We start from the raw sequence: 18046 nt of genomic DNA, 5'->3' as shown, positions 1-18046 counted from the left end.
CTGTTAACAGTCTTGGTATTTGGGGGACGTAGATGCGTGGACTGCATATGCAAAGGACCTAGCACTCGCCAACAAGGTCCACCATGAGGTAGACTTTTGGGGTGAATGGAGGGACATATCGATGGCATTCAACCACAATTTTGTCAACTGTATGTGTGGTGCATGTACAATATACAAAAACACGATATATAAAGCACAATGTTGTCCCAAGGCCGAATTGAATTCTACGCATCTATCATCATAACACCTCTCTCATCATATCAGTTATGTTTGTGGTCAGAAGTGTGTGTATATTCCTGAGTCCAAGGACAATGTACTAAATAAACCTTCCCTCGCAGCTGGCAGACTACTCTCAAGAATGCCAGCAGGTACACACAGGAAAAAGGGAACTGCACCAAGCATAAGACAATGAATCAACAAAGATAACGATGTGTGATGACTGAACATTCTTAACTCAGCCACAACACTGCTAGTAGGGTAAAGACCAAAGTAAAGTAGACTGCCTTCAAAGTTTATTCTCATAAGACAATAAAACGTGTAGTAAGTATTGTACAAGGACAAGCAATTGGATTTCAAAAGTTGAAGTGAAAAGTTAGAAATAGAGATAACACAGCAAATTGTTTATATATTCTCATAAACAACCTGGTTAAATAAAATGCCATACAAGTCATACTGCTGAATAACAAGGAACGCTATTGTCATCCACAAACACATTATGCCCCCTCGGGTACAAAATAATAAAATAACAACACTAAAACAAATATAATAAACATATTTAACAACTTTGATGCATAACAAAATAGTTGTGCTTCTCATACGTCAGCTCCATGTGTTCCGATGTCCTGTACAGCTATGTCTTGCCTGTCTTTGGCCTGCCCCTCCTCAAACTTCTATATGATGATCCCAGCATTCCTCTAGTCCAAACAGTCATTTATTGCTCAGATCATTTTGTGGAACAAAGCCCTGGCACAAAGTTTGCAGAAACTGGTGAGGTAGAAAAAGCTTTACCCACAAATGGACATAAAGACTGTTGTTACTTCAATATCTAAAATAATCTCAGATCCCAGAAAAGGACCAGGTATGTATGTTTGTACAGGTATTTTCATTTCAACCCTATTTCGATAAGCGCTCCACATTAACTTTGGTATGACAAACACCAATAACACAAGAAGCCTGAAGACTCTGCTCCAAGGCCTGGTGACACAGCAGTGAGTTGTCACTAGTGAACTTCACATTTTCACTTTGTCTGATGATGATGATAACCAGGCCTATTCAGCTGACAGTGTTGGCACATAGATGGGGATGTACAATGTATTCCTGGCAGAGCAGATACTGGACCTTCTAGGAGGAGGGGGGAGGTGCAGCATGACAGTTTTATGGGTACATCAGGACTGCCTGACACACAACTATGCAGTGATAGAAAAATACACATCGGGCTTCATAAGTCATACTTATCTTGCTATCCGGGCATCACATCACACGAGTCGTCAGATCTGTGATGTGATGCTTGTTTCAGTCGTAGGTGACCAGTCCTAATATGTATACGTCTCATGATCACACTGCCTTCTGGGCCATATCACAGCTCCGCTTGAGACAAAAGCACTCGGGGTGTCTCACTCGGACTGTCAGCAAACACTCAGTTTCTAGCTAAGCATCTGTAGATGCACAAAAGACAATGACTGCTTGAACAACAGCCATGCCCACTTCACACAACAGACAATGAATCTAGATGCTAACAAAACATTGTCAAAGGTTCATTTCTACTACTTAACCCATCTCATGAGACAGCAGTACACGCAAGTTGTTTTCAAATTCAAATTCAAACTTAGGAAGCCTATGAGAGTCATGGAACATGCAGAAGTCTACTGAAGTGCAGGCAAAAGAGTATTAGAGGGAGATGTCTGGTATCACAGCTGCAGGTGAGCAAGCAGGGACTTGGCTAGTGCTGTTCTAACACTGAGTGTGGCAAGAGATAGCCAAGTTGCAGGCATATATGGTTAAGGCAGTAAAATAGCGTCATTGAACACTTCACAGCTTCAGCAAGGCAACAAAATACTTAGCTATTTCACCCTACCCTAAATGATTGCAATGCATCACATTATGCTCATAACACTTTCTCTGCCCCTAGTTTGTATTTTTATGGCTCAGCACAAAATACCAACCAAGTTTAAGAAAACCAGACTACGTGATACAGACCTGTAATGTCACAATTGGATGTAAGAGTGCCATTTCCCAGAAGTTTGTTTACACAGAACAGTTCAAAACATGTTGTTTGGTGGCACTGCATGTTCAAATTGATACCAGCTACATATGGCACTTATCCAGCAGTGAAAGCAAAGGCAGACAAACATGTACACTGTATTACAGAACAGGTAATTCCATTCACATCATAACACAGCTTCAGCTCTGAAGGCAAGATCCAGTGACAATTTCCTGAGACATTTCTTATCCATGTACCAGTATCCTGATGTCATCCAACAACAACACAACCATCAGTCAGACAGTTCTATCCACAACTTCAACACACAGGTCTATCCACTTCTAACATCTAACTTTCCACACAGTGTCTCATCACCAACATTTTCCGTCAGATGTCTCACTTACTGATCCATAAAACACATGGAAAACATGACTCGAAAATCACTGTATTTCAATGCAATGAACTGCCTACAAATATTAAACCCTCAAAATGCTTCAAAGACAGCCTAGGAATAGAAATAAAACCAGACGTTGAACCTATCACCAAAGTTATTATGTCAAAATGCATCTGGGGGCAACCCTAGAGCACCTTTTCCCATTTGACCAAAACTAGAACCTTGAGTAGATTAACTTCCAGTTTATAAGTTAACACAACACCAAGAAAAAATCTATCATAGACAAGTTTATCTAAAAACAAGCTATGAAAGCATTCCTACCGACTTTTCAACACTACACTTCTCAAAGAGTGTCATTTTACAACATTGACCCACAAACTGAGGTTGAGGGGCAATACATGAACATGTTGACTACAGATGTTGAGTCAACTACTGAGCTCAAGCATCTACAGCATTCAAGAGGATTTGCCTTTCTAGTTGAACCGCAGCTGAAATCACCATAGAATCACGCTTACTCAAAGATTCAAACTGCCCTAATTCTTCTGATATTCTTAATTTGATTATCAACACACCAGGTAGAACAGTTCATAACACAGTTTAGAAATATTCTAAGTATACTGTACTGGGGTTGAAGCAAACTAAATGGGCAACTGAGCAAATGTACAAGCACATTAATAGTAATACAAGCACATTAACAGTAATACCACTCTGACTTTTTATCTACATAACAAGCTAATGTTCTGACGTATTTCCGCTACTCATTTAGTCTACAGTTAAACAACCGCAGCAAACACAAATTTATGTGATATCCCATGTAAGTAGTAATACACACTTCTCCAAAACATGCACATGGTTTAAGCAGACCCAATATAAGAAAGCCCAGGGTACAGACACATAAAGATACACCAAACAAGAAGTAACTGAATAACAAATACAGTCAAACCCCGTTTATCTGGACGTTTTGGTTTCACTAAAAAATCATCCGAATAGTGAGAAGTCCGGTTAACTGGATCAAACATTAAATGAAAGCAAACAATGTTCATGTATGTACATCAATAAATCAACAGGCAATACTTATAACAGCAAATCTCATACGTAATCATGTAGTAAGTTAGATGAAAAAATTGATGAGAAAAAGTCTCTATTTTGCCAAATGCATATTCTTTTTTTTTAATTTTAAATGCCCTCAAAACATAGGACATTGCGTTGAACGTATGCTGTCTTCCAGGTGGGATCACATGACTTAGATCATGTGGCAGGCTATTTTTAACTTAGATCGCAACAGATGTACATCGTAGGATTCGATTTATAAGTGTTATATACAGTACAATTACAGTGTTGTTTACCTTATTCTTTCTTAACAATGTGTTTTCATTACTGATGAGATGTTCCCACACCTGCCAAATCCTAATGAACAACCCTGGTGACACGCGTCCCTAGTGTTTTGATGGATAATTAATCAATTCACATCAAATGCCTTCCAATAGATTAAGAGTGAAATCACCTAGTCGTGTGGTAAACGATAGTGACATGACACATACACATGCATGTTGCACATATCCATCCGGATAACTGGATCATTTTGCAACGGAAATCTATAGGAATGGTTTGAAAATTCGCTGTCCGGGTCCAGAAGCGTGGGGTCCGATTAAGCAAGTACAATTAATGAGCGTAAGTTTCCGAGTTTCCGGATATGTGGGGTGCAAGTAAACGGGGTTCAACTGTACCCCTCTTCCTTAAGTGCTGCAGACACCCTTGTTGGTCTGGGAGGACTGTTTGGCACCAAGTCACTTGAGGAACTCATGTCAGAACACTTGTATCTATGTCTAAACAAATATATATTTTGCAAACAAGTTCAAATTGAAATAGACAATAAAATTTAAATGCATTTTGAAAACATCCTGTGAATTTAGGTAAAGAATGTGAATACAAGATGACATAGTTTAACAGTGATCAACACATTATGAGACTTATACTGTCTTTCTGGGTGTCAGAAAAACTAAGGTGACCATTCTCACATGCAGAGCTGATGAAACAACTGAGTTGACTGCATATGCATGAGATGATTTTGTAAGATTTGAAAAATATGTAAATAATACATACAAAAAATAGCTCTCTAAAGTTCACACACGACTCTTGACTGTGCATAATATGAGAAGAGATGAAATAACATGGAATTAAAAACTTAAGTGAAACATGCCACATTAAAGTGTGACAGGAAAACTGTCTCAGGTTATGTTAAAGGTGCATTTGCTTTCCCTGGTCTAGGTTGTTGTTATTTTTCTTGCATATTCTGAATAGAGAAATATTTGTTACCACAATGTTCACTTCCTACACAAAACTGACGCAACTGTATTTGTACAAACCCTCTACACTGAACTAAGTTAATCTCCACAGAGTCTAAGATGTGCATCCTTCCAACGAATAGGACCTGGCAGTATTCGCATTGCATCAACATATATGTTCTGATGAATGTAATGGGATTTTGATGCATAGAACAAAAACAGCTCCTTTGACCTCCTTAAAAAATGAAGTCATCAGTTGATGAAATTGTGACATTAAACAGCAGCATGATCAGAGTCCAGTTCTACAAAGCAAACTTGATAATACAACTATGGTATGTCTATGTGGAGTTGTTACCATCACTTTGTGGACACAGACCCAGGTAAGTCATCCATCTGTCCTCAGATCAACATTTTACACAGAGTACCACCTGCATCATTCTCTTCCCACAGTGGTTACTTGTCACATCTTCCTACGTAACATCTGCTCTAATACAACCCTTTCATGGTGCGAGTATTCAAGACTCGTGATTGGAGGCAATCAGATTTAGTAGTGTAATCAGCGACCTTGTTTCAAAAGTTCGAAAGATCTCGGCAATTTCCGGATGCATTGTGAAAACTAGAACCTCTTCCCAAGTGCGATACTCAAAGGTTTCTTCTAGACAGAACTCAGTCATGTCATTTTTTTTTTCTCCACATTGCTTGCATTTGTCAAGTTGAATCTAAGTCGATATAACACGTGTTCTGATTGGACAGAAAAAAAGGGAGATAAATCTGGGAGGATTTTATGAGAACCGCGAAATATGGCCGTATTAGAACAGAGGTTCGTAGGAAGATATGACAAGTAACCTCTGTGGGAAGAGAATGCACCTGCATTAGCCATCAGGAAGATCTACAGTGGGGTGTCGGTGAACGTGTGCATGGGGTGGGGTGGGGTGGTTTATAACCAGGAATGTGTGTTAGGACTTCTTTCCATAACTTAAAGAACTTTTAGTGTTTATCATCACATTTTGGTGACATAATAAACAGGCCAAACTTACTCACAGTTCACAAGTGTTTTCTAAGCTGTTTTTAGACATCTCTAAAAATGACCTAACAAGAAGTTTTCTGGAAAAGGACAGTGTACATTGACCTCACTATCAAGAGAAGCAGTTAGCACAAACTCACACAAATATCATGCATTCATGATACAAACAAGTTGATTTCTTTAGTATCTTTATAATGAAGGTTTGGTTAGGATTTAACATCCCAAATGAACATCAGATCCTGCATGTCCAGACTACTGCTATGTAAAGTAAAGTGGAAAGTGCCCTATTCTCAACTACCAAACTGGATATAGGTTGACTACCAGTGATATTCACATACACAACATACAAACAATGAGGTAAAGAAAGCAGGGTAATACACAAGATAATAAAGTTATGGATAAGATTCTGTGGGATATATAAAACTCCTAGTAGAAGTACATGTTCAAATCAAAAGAAAAACACAGATCAAATCTGAGGTTGATCTGGAACACAAAAACAAAACGCCCACAGATAATTATGACTACTAATATTCACAGAGATACAGATATCACATCACTGGAAGTGTCCCTTATCCAAGTGAAGAACAATACTTGGACAACTGTGCGAATGATAAGCTAGAAACTATGTTATTGACATGAGTTGTATTTAACACTTATCTGGAGCGTGCTATAAACAAAATGATATAACAAGAATGATTATCAGGGGAAAGATTTAAACCCATGAGCAAAGCTTCCGCTCCCAAGGGATGCAACTCTTCACAGTAAGTCGCCTGTATCCATATAATTTCAAAGAAGATTTGTTTCAAGAATACAGGGTTTTCAATTGGATTTTTCACTTCCAGTTCTAACAGGATGATCAAGATCATACAATACAACCAATAATAAATAAATATACATTAACAAAAGAAGACACCACCGTTTGTGTATATAAACAAAGTTGCAATAATCACTTTGATTCACAAAGAGTACATTTGATTTGTTGGCTCTTTTGAATCAGAAAACAGGAGACATCACTGAATGATTTCAATCTGAATGATCATAGTTGTATCGTCACTGAAATAACACATCCTGCTTGTGTCAATAAAGCACTAATGACTTTTTAACAATATTTGAGTTGAAATAAAGATGGTAAATAGGACAGGTATTTCGATATTTTACCTTGTAAAATAAGACCTATTACCTTGATGGCAAAGATGCCAGAGAATTTGTCATGACACAAAGAGAGGATAAGACTGAAAAACCTCTAATGTCTTCAAAATAAAACATACAACATGTACAGATTATACTTAAAGAGCACAGGAAATTATAGTTCACTGTCATCATACCGATGCTGAAAGTGGGTAAAATAACAAAAACTTCAACTAAATTGAAATCATATTTGTAACAATTATCACAAACAAAGACATCTGTATTTTTGTAATAATAATGCATTTAAGCACCAAACAAGATATCTGTCAAAATAGTAAGAAAATCAGATATAAAAATAGTGACATGTCATCTTGTCTTCCCAGTATGTATTCTGGTTAGTCAAAGACAAAATTAATAGTACGTAGACAAAACCAAAACAAGAATGATGAAATCAACTATGAACTACCGCAAGGGGAAAACTTCTCACTTTTTTCAAAGGGATAGATAGCAAATGGAGCCAAACTTCATGAACAGAAAATGTCTAACACGAAGCGAAATATATAACCTCATTTGACTATTGGTGCAGATGAACTACCAGTCTATACACACTATGACTAAACATCTGCTAGCTGTTATGTAGACAGCACGAGATTAACATCATTGAAATTGAGATCTGTGATGAGTAACAGTAAAATAAGGAAGAAATAACTGACCTCAAATCAATGTTTCGATTAATATGCAAAATATACACCTTGTTCATAAATTTACCCCATTCATCTCCAACATGGCATTTAAAGTATCCACAGACTCGGACTATGTGTTATGCAACTCATTTATCACCATTGACCTCACCCTAGACTATTCGGCACACAACTCAAGCGCCAACGTGGTCTCACCTTAAACATCTGGCACACGCCTCAAAAGCCAACGTGGTCTCACCTTAAAACATCCTCAATATCTCCAGGGTATACGTTCCAATAAGTCTCCACTATACCCAGGATGCATCTACGGCTCGGTCCGAAAATTTTATTACCCCCCTTTGCTGGCTCGCATTCTCACAATCAGCCAATCAGCTAAGCAGCCGTTACAATTGAACTTGTCAGTTTCAATAAAGATAGCGGTTGCAACTGTGAAGGTATGTTCACAGTGTGACTCAGATTTAGGAGAAATCATACAGACACATTGATAGATCAAAAAAATTTTAAAAATATATGCAAGAACTCCTTCTGCCTCTTTCAGAGAATTTGTGCATGGTTCGTGTTGCCTAGTTTAATCGGTTAGATAATTTAAAAAGCGAAAGTGTTTTGTGATTGGCTCGCTCAACTTCCCAGCGTATACACCTGAATGGTTATAAAGCCAGCCAAGGGAGGTAATAAATTTATCGGGCTTAGCTGCAGATGCATCCAGGGTATAGTGCAGACTTATCGGAACGTATACCCTGGAGACATCGAGGATGACCTTAAATCATCTGGCACAAAATTCAAATGCCAACATAGTCTCATGTTAAAACATCTGGCACACAATTCAAATGCCAACATGGTCTCATGTTAAAACATCTGGCACAAAATTCAAATGCCAACATGGTCTCATCTTAGACCATCTGGCAAACAATTCAAATGCCAACATGGCTCCACCTTAAAGCATCTGGCACACAACATGAGCTCACCTTAAACCATCTGGCACACAGCTTACTTGCCAACATGTGCTCACCTTAGACCATCTGGCGCACAGCTTACATGCCAACATGGGCTCCACCTTAAATACACATGCCACACTCAATCTTATCCGCAGTCAGTGCACAAGCACATGTCCCTGAGCAAGCTATCAGTATATATTGCCAAGAACCCACTCCACACATGCACCACCTAACAGGTGCACTTTTCTGGCATTAGTACCACACAGGTGTATTGAAATACTGGATCAACTACAGATGTCCCACACTGACAGGTGCATTCACACCACAGACTCAATCTCCACCACAACACAGCTGGGCTCCTGTATCTGTACCCGCCTTCCACTTGAAGATGCCTTCACCACTATATCCCGATTATAGTGACGCATCCGTTTCCACTTTCTCAACCGCTTCAGACACTTGATTACAAGCAGCATTGCACCGGCTATGATTATGAAGGCACCAGCAGCATAGAATGTGGCATCGTAGCTCTTTGTCTCATCATACATCCAACCTGTGGGAGATAACAGAAGTCATCATGGCCAAATCTCTCTCTGCTTGTCTGTAGAGATTTAGTTCTGATCAATAGTATACTGACCATACAATATTCTCCTCTGAAATGGGATTTTATGAAAAATATGAAACTGTCCCAGAAAATGTGTGCAAAATAAGAAAATTGTCTGCTACCAAATTACATTGTCAAAAGTCCATTGATTTTTTTTGAGGCTCATAATGTTTCACACATCTAGTTTTTCAACTGAAATACAAGAGGTTCACTACAGGGTAAGGATATACATAAATTTTATAAATATGAAAGAGTAAGGCTTCAGATATTTTTTCCAATATGGTTGCCTTCATATTTTTAGTGAAACAGGCATGTGGTGTTTCAGCCTCATTGGTATGGTGGAGAAGATGTTTATAGAAGCTGATGCCTGAACAATGCAGGGACATGACAAAAGATCACTTGACTTTTGGTCAGGAGTGCTCAAAAATATAGTCACATTTCAGTACTCCACATTGTCATCTAAAGCAAAGAGATTAGAAAAGAAATCTTCATACTGAGAGTACAATGTCTCACTTACCAGCAACAGGGGGCCCAATCAGATTGGCAATTCCCTGAATCATCATCAGCAGTCCACAGGCATTGGTCAGTTTGTCTATCCCCAAGAACTCCACCAGCATGACGGTGGTCAGGGCATAGTTGGAGCCGATGAAGAAGCCAAAGCTGCCTGCTAGGGTGCACATGTACCAGTAGGAGTGTAAGAGTGGCACCAGCAACACACTCACACCAGACAGGATGCAGGACACAGCATACAACAAGTTGAGGCTGATGTCCTTGTCACCCAGGTAGCCATACAGTACCTGGCCAATTGTGTTGACTATGCCAATCACAGAGATTATCAGCGAAGCCCTCTCCTCTGAAACACCCAGCTCTGTTGCCCTATCAGCCATGAAAACATATGGTACATCATACCAGAAATAAAGAATAAAGTTGGAGACTGCAAATACTAAGAACAAAGGGTTACCGAGAATCTTCACATCAAACATTGTTTTCATCACCCTCTTCACTTGTTTTGATAAGCGGAGAATTTTGCAAAGAGGACATATGTCAAATATATCATCATCATCATCATCATCATCATCCTCAAAAGAACTTATGTACAGTTCTGGGCAGCTGCTGGATCTGTAATGTGTGCCAGACAATTTAAGGAGGTTTCCCCTATAGAAAATGTCCTTCCTATAGAGGGGAAGGTACTGCACCATCTTGCTAGGTTTCACTGGTGTCTTACGTTGCCACACCCCATGTCCACGATGTGGATGCTGTTTCTGGCGATTTTGAGGAGTATCATTGCTTGTACTGGACACACCATTGGTGAGTTTATTTTCCTGAGGTTCTTGTGTCATAAACACAATCTGATCATCACTTGTAACAGTCAATAATTCTGCAGTCTTTACCTGCGCATCAGCTACTGTGAAATTCAGACTATGGAAGAATCTTTGAAGGGTTACTTCGATGTTTGAACCATTTTTACGAAATTTGGCAAGAACCTCTTGTGGAATTTCGGTTTTTTGGTCTGAATTGACATATGTAGGGAGCTGCACTTGAGAATGACTTATTTGTTCAAGTTCAAATTGGTTGTCTTTGTTCTCTTCCTCAGAACTGTCTGAGTGACTTACTTCACTGCTATAGCGGCTACGTCCTCGTGAGGGCAGGCTTTGGCGCGAAATGGTTCGGGATAATTTGTCAAACTGTTCCAGTGCCCTCCTTCTCCTTTCTGCTCTTGTAAACTTTAGTGGACGAAATAAAGCTCCACAAACAACAATATTCAAGAGCACACCTCCCAGAATAAGCACAGTGCCTCTCCACCCATATTTATCAATCAGTAGTTCCGTCAATGGTGCAAATATAAACGTTCCTATTCCTGACCCACACACTGCAAGTCCTGTTGCAAGTGCTCTCTTTTGTTCAAAGTAAAAAGCCACTATAACTACTGACGTGACATAACAGAACGACATTCCTACTCCTGCAACCAATCCGAATGTTATGCACAGCATCTCTATTGAGCTTCCGAAAGAACTGAGGATGAATCCAGCAGAGGAGATAAATCCCGCAACTATTGTCATTTTTCGACATCCAAATTTGGTCACCAGCGCACTGGCTAGAGGCCCACAAACGAGTGGTACACCCACAAACAGAGAGCCAATCCATGATGTTTTACTTTTGCTCTCACCAAAATGGTCTAAAAGTTCTGTATACAAGACTCCAAAGGAAAATGCACATCCATCACAAACAGCAGAGACTATGAAAGCCCCAAGAACAACCACCCAGCCCCATCCACCATCTGGAGCATGTGGAAGACTTACCACTGAGCTGTCAGATGAGGAGGAGCTATCAGAGTGCTCCGTGTTACAGCTCGTGCTGCTGTCAGATGACTGGTGGCGGGACCGAGGCACAAATAAGTTCTTAGTCTCTGCCATATTAAAGAATTACTACTGAAGAACTCCGCAGCATAGATTGAGAAGAGGGTGGAGAGGCATAGTTTAGTCATTGGCCTGCTGAGGTGTAAAATGCTTTTAAGTGTTGAGGTCTTGGTACTCCTGGAAGGTTTCTTTCCACAGTGACTTGCCATACAGATGCTCCAATCCAGGAAAACCCTGCAAGCCAACAAGATTCATTACTTTGCAATTTGCGTAAAACAAACTCATAAAATATACTGAGAGAAACAAATAGGGGAATACAGGAAAATTCAAAAGTTCCTTTGATATTTTCGTGTTTTCATCACCAGCTTTTAATAGCGCTGTGAGAGAAAATCTGACACTAAAAAAGGAACACTCCCATGAAGTTATGTTCAATAACTTATTTCCCTTAGTGAATATTGTGCTAAATACTACTCTTATTGTCCACTAATATATATATAACACGTCACTTAACAGGTATGTGGTTCATTTGGAGTATACTTCATGGGATTTTCTTAAAGACAATATTTATCATGTCTTGATGGCATTGCTATAAAGACCAAATATATCATACATGGTTATAGATACATAAGTAGTGTTAAGTTTGGTCATTTATTGTTTTACCTATTATGTAAGGAAAGTAAGTATCAAGGAAAAGAAAATTTGGTGGTGGTAGATAAATAACTGAGTTTTTGCCACACAAATCAGTGATCAATAGTATGAACACTGATCTACACAGTAGGGATTGAATGACGTGTCAACAAAGTCAGTGAGTCTGACCACCAGATCGTGTTAGTCATCTCCTATAACAAGCATGAGCTACTGAAGATGAAGTCTAAGTATAACCCGGATCTTCACCGGTTTCCCTCTCATAAAAGGGACATCCTCTCTGGGAAATGTCACAAACTTGTGGGAGTTGTCAACAAGTCATTATCAGAGAGATGCTTCCTGTACTATCCCAACAATACACAACGCCACGCCACGCCCTTCCTTCCTCCACCGAGTGTAATGTATACAAGATATTTATTCCTGGTTATGGCCTGACTCATATCTGTATCCAAACACGATGGTCAGTAAAAAGCATCCAGGGAACCAATCTCAACCAACTGGAGCGTGCTACCTCAACTATTTCACTCTTTGGAGATTTTGAGACTGAAACACAGCTACCGATACTTGAAATACAACAGTAATATCTGTCCCCAAATGACAAAATTACATATTCAGAAGCATATGGTGTCATACTAGTTTGAAGCATGATGAAAACTGGTTCTGCCTGTAATTGTTGACATGCAGAGGGCACAAATGTTTCAAGGTTGTGGATGGACACCACTTAACATGGTTTGTGCTGTGTATGTGCTATGTGCACTGGGTGAGACTGACACATTGTTTGTGTAAGTTAGCATAGATATTTGAAAGGTGATGTGTTTTGAGATTCATATAGAAACTGTTGACTTTAATTCATCAAAGTGAGTCATTTTAAAATGACCCACCTCAAAACTGACGTACATTTGCTGTACATGTCAAGATTTTATCAGAGTGTTTAAGAAGTGGTTCCCTTGGCTGCTAGATAAGTACTCCAAAGCTGCATGATTTCTTTGTTTGAACCAAACAAGTTCAAACAACTGCTTTCTTCATGTTTAAGAACAGATTAACGTTATCTACTGAATGTAAAGTGTAATGAAGATTGGTTGGGTAAATACTGACACTTACACAGTTGTATCAATATATACTTCACTGAGCAATAAAACGATATTAGTGGCTGGCATTCAGCTTTTCACCTCACTCCACTAGTCTCAGCTCAGCTCAGGCAAATTCCCCACAATGATTGTAATGTTTACTAGACATACATTCACATAAAAGTGTACTACATATTACCTCTTTGCGACACCTCATGGAGTCAGCAATCATGGAAAATATGTGTGTGGAGTGATAACAGATTAACTATTAAAGTAGCTCTAGACAGCTGAGTATCTAGCCGATATAAAAATACCTGTACCACGTGGAAATTCCTGAGTTAATTATTGCAGTAATGATATATATATCCTATCATTACATTTGTCACTAAAGCATCATTGATGCCACTAAAATGTTCTCTAATCCATTTCTTCATATACATGTATTATCTCGATCAACAGTTTGTAGCTGCACATGACAGCATGAACAGACTGTTTGTCCTGATGGAGAAACTAGTGAATTTGACGCATCTCAAATATGGAGGGAATTTAGAGGGTTGCATCATTGTTGACACAACACTACTGGGCCTAAAACTCATATAATCTACTTGAAATTTGCTGTTGCTTAAAACTGCTTACTTTATTGTTTGCCAGTTAACTGTTCAGTACGGATTAAATACCTGGCCTGCAGTACCTTGTTTTTTGTTTTTATTAAACAATCACAGCTGATGTCTTGATGAAGGTTCCAAACTGAAGTTGCCGAGAATTTCTCTTTTCAAGCCCCTGGCTTAACGGAAAATCACTGTTCTGGTGATGGAATATTTTAACCATCTTTAAGCCAAGGGCATAAATTCGAAAATGTAAAATATTTTGATAAAAAGAAAAAGAATTCAAATTTTACAGAACCCTTTAATCGGGAAAATGGTCCATAAATTCAAAATTGAAAGTTTAGTCACGTGGGAAAATGTGAACTTGAATGAGGAAGTTAAGAGTCTATTTAAAGCAAACATGAACTTCAAACTATTACGACAGGAGTGACTGATTGACTGATGTCTATGACAATGACACTATTCAATGTGAAGGTCTCGTTCAGGCAACTCTTCCTCGGAATCACCTGGATCATCAGCATCATTGCCACCCATACTGACTTCCTCGAAACCGGAATGGAATCCCAGAACTTCATGTAATCTGCCATTCAGATGATCTACTGGAACTTTATTTCCATTTTTGGCAATGCTACATAACTTAAAAAAAGCGGGTAACTGTGGATCCTTGAATGGCTTCGATTGCTTTGGATACCATCTCAGTACGAGGTAATTTTGTTCTTAAATCAGATAAAGATACATGATGCAGGAATTTCAAGTCCTCCATGTGGCAGATTTGAACGTCTGGGTTGAGTGTCACACACCAGCGCTTGACGACTCCCACCTCTTCTTATAAAGAAATTTCACACATTAGCTCACGTGGAATATGTCCAATTACCACATGATTCAATTTATCTGCAACTGCATACACCTAAGGATTAAGATCAACAATTTCTGTCTCTAATAACTGCAATGTAACTGGTGTCCAAAATGTTCTGTAAATGTGATAACCTCTAGTCGCACGGCACTACTCAAGTTGAAAACATCAAGTTACGCCATGCACTTAGAAAGGGATGTCACTCTAAACACCCAAGAATCAAATCCAAAATTAAGCCCATGGACCTAAATACATGAATAAATTCTGTATTTAAGCCCACGGGCCTAAATACACGAAAAAATCCTGTATTTTAGCCTATGGGCTAAATTTCGCATGGGTCTAAATATGGGAATTCCCGGTAACTCTCCAAAACATGTCCACGACTCACCCTGATGACACCAGGGAGTCATGATGACTGCTAAATTTTATGGCTCGTGCGAACACTGCATGAAGGATCAGTACATTTTGTATCAAGAACTCATTTTTACTGTTTGAATGCCACAAGTGTTCCAACCAATACCATCATTGAGTTTAAAAATGGCCTGATTTGTAATAGCTATCAGTTTACTAAGTGAGGTAGTTTTAGTTTTAGCAACATTCCAGCAATATCATTGTAAGGGACACTAGAAATTGGCTTCACACATTCTGCCAATGTGGGGACACAAACCTAGGTTAGTGATTGCAAGGAATTTTTTGTGTCCACAGTACCATATGAAGACTTTGGCATAGACACCCGAAGCATGGAACGACACATGATCGTCCTCAGTCAGGAACAGATTGAATGACCACATCTACCCAGGACACGTTCACGACTGCATCCTCTGCAGCATCTGTAGTGGCAGAACATCGTCAAACCTCGGACAAAACTGTCAGGAACCGCCTGGTTTAAGCTTATATTGATCCTAGGGGACCTCATCCTCGATATCTCTAGGGTATACGTTCCGATAAGTCTCCACTATTCCCTGGACGCATCTATGGCTCTGCCAGATAAATTTATTACCTCCCTTGGCTGTCTTTTGATCCAATCAGGTGTCTACGCTGGGAAGTTGAACGAACCAATCACAACTCACTTTCGTTTTTTTAATTATCTCACCGATTATACTTGGCAACAGAAACCATGCAGAGGTTCTCTGGCAGAGGTAGAAGGCGTTCTTGCATATGTTGTTTTAAAGTTTCGGACCTGTCAGTTTGTTTGTATGATTTCCCTAAAATCTGAGTCGCACTGCGAGCAAACCTTCGCAGTTGCAACTGCTACCTTTGTTGACACTGGCAAGCTCGGTTATAACGGCGGTCTAGCTGATTAGCTACTGTGAGAAGGCGGAGCCAGCAAAGGGAGGTAATAAATTTATCTGGCAGAGCCGTAGATGCGTCCAGGGTATAGTGGAGACTTATCGGAACGTATACCCTGGAGATATCGAGGATGAGGGGACGTTTGCAGGGACCTTTCCTTTCATCATCATTAGGAACAACATACCCAGTGGAGTCGAAACCATCTCCTTGATGCCAAAATGGAAAACTGACATGTTCAGTAATGATATCACTGTCTGGTATATGGTCAGGTGTCCTGGCAGATGAGTGTGTGTACAGATGATGTCATGAAGAGTATTCTCCAAGTTGTGGACAGGATGCAGATAGACTTGGTGGAGAAAGTGTTATGGTTTGGGCAAGCAGTGGAAGATCTGTTGGATGAACTGCATTCACATCCAAAAAAGTCTTACAGCTCAAACGTTACTGTGATAAAACCATCAGACCTTATGTCATTACATACAGGAACTGTCAGAACGTCATTTTCCAGCATGACAATGCTCAACCGCATACCGCAAGATTCACATAAACAAAGATTTTCTTGCTCAGCACAACATTAACATTCAGGCTCTTGCATTGCCCTCCCGATCACCAGACCTGAACCAGTCTCACTCAGAACCTTAGATGCTTTGTTTCTGGGTTTACAGGAAGAATATTAGGACACCCTCACAGAGTTCCACTGGAACAATCTATTGGATACAAAATTACAAGCACTGATGTCAGGCATCAATTAATCCTAATGGCGGTCACACAAGATGCTCTATGACCTTGACCTTTATGGCATATGTCATTTGTTACATTCCACATCCACATATATATATGACAATTAGTTTCCAAAATAATAACACAACATGTGTCACTCAGCCCCTGCGAAATTCAGTTCATGAGTTCATGAAGTCTTCATGAAGTTCATGAAGATTTCATGAAGAGTTCATGAAGACTTCATCAACTTCATGAAGTAATTTCACACTTCATGAAGTTTTGTTACTTCATGAAGACACACTTCATGAAGACTTCTTCAACTTCATGAAGTTATTTCACACTTCATGAAGTTTTGTTACTTCATGAAGACATATTTCATAAAGACTTCTTCAACTTCATGAAGTTATTTCACACTTCATGAAGTTATATGTTACTTCATGAAGTTTTTGTTCATGAAGTAAGTTTAATCTTATTCACTACTAATTTCCAGAGTAAACTGCATTAAAAAGAAAATACAGAATAAATATTACAAGCTACAATACTTTTATTCATGTTAGATAAGTTGTTATGTAAACGATTACAGATGAGGCATAAACATACTTTCAACATATTTAATTAAGTTTAAATTATCTGTAAATCCTATCTCTCGTGGCATTACTAGTGTTTGTCTAGTAACTTTTGTTGTTGTTTCATAATATATACAACAAACAATGCATAAAAGAACGCTAAACGATTCTGTGCCTAACAGGAATTGTTTTAGTAACATAGGGACAGTTCAAGTTAAAACTTACCTTCTTAAAATAGCTGCGTAACCAGTTGGTACTGTGGAAGTTTTCTACTTGTCTTCCTTATTCATATTTACTCCATAAGGTAAAGTTTTCCTGTCAAAATCGTCTCATTTCTTTGAATTTATCCCGTGATTGCTCACGATGCATGCAGATACTTTACTATCACAAGAACGTCTTCCGCAAAGTTCATAACGAAGCAAAAACATAAAACAGTCAAAAACATTAACAGTCGACTCAGTACTAGAAAAAAAAGAAATGTGGAAAAATATTTTGATATCGCCATGCTTCTGACAGCTTTCATAACCCGCAAGTTTATCTTCTCGTTGAAAACATTCAATGCTCTCGATTTTAGAACACATTCCACTGTCACTCCCTGTCCAGCACGATATGACCCTAAAACTACAGCATTTTAGCCTAATGAAATAAAATTTACGACCAGGGACGTGCATTATAAAC

The 18046-nt window shown here is 39.0% G+C and overlaps 2 protein-coding genes across 2 annotated transcripts in view; one reads left to right on the top strand and one right to left on the bottom strand.

The window, feature by feature from the left end:
• The window catches only part of LOC137283526 (adenosine receptor A3-like), a 147450-nt gene extending 132658 nt beyond the window's left edge, over positions 1-14792 (top strand). The window contains exon 3 of the mRNA XM_067815079.1: positions 14786-14792. Within this exon, the coding sequence (XP_067671180.1) occupies positions 14786-14792 (7 nt within the window). The remainder of the gene's footprint in view (positions 1-14785) is intronic.
• LOC137283525 (monocarboxylate transporter 9-like) overlaps positions 500-18046 on the bottom strand; it is a 32963-nt gene continuing 15416 nt past the window's right edge. Inside the window, exons 2-3 of the mRNA XM_067815078.1 lie at positions 9786-11859; positions 500-9217 (exon numbers count right to left, since the gene is read on the bottom strand). Coding sequence (XP_067671179.1) covers positions 8985-9217; positions 9786-11682 — 2130 coding nt within the window. The 5' untranslated portion in view covers positions 11683-11859 and the 3' untranslated portion in view covers positions 500-8984. The remainder of the gene's footprint in view (positions 9218-9785; positions 11860-18046) is intronic.

Source organism: Haliotis asinina, chromosome 5 (assembly GCF_037392515.1).
Source record: "Haliotis asinina isolate JCU_RB_2024 chromosome 5, JCU_Hal_asi_v2, whole genome shotgun sequence".
Lineage (NCBI taxonomy): Eukaryota > Metazoa > Mollusca > Gastropoda > Lepetellida > Haliotidae > Haliotis > Haliotis asinina.
The sequence above is the reverse complement of the archived record's forward strand: the minus strand, read 5'-3'. Positions and strand labels throughout refer to the sequence as shown.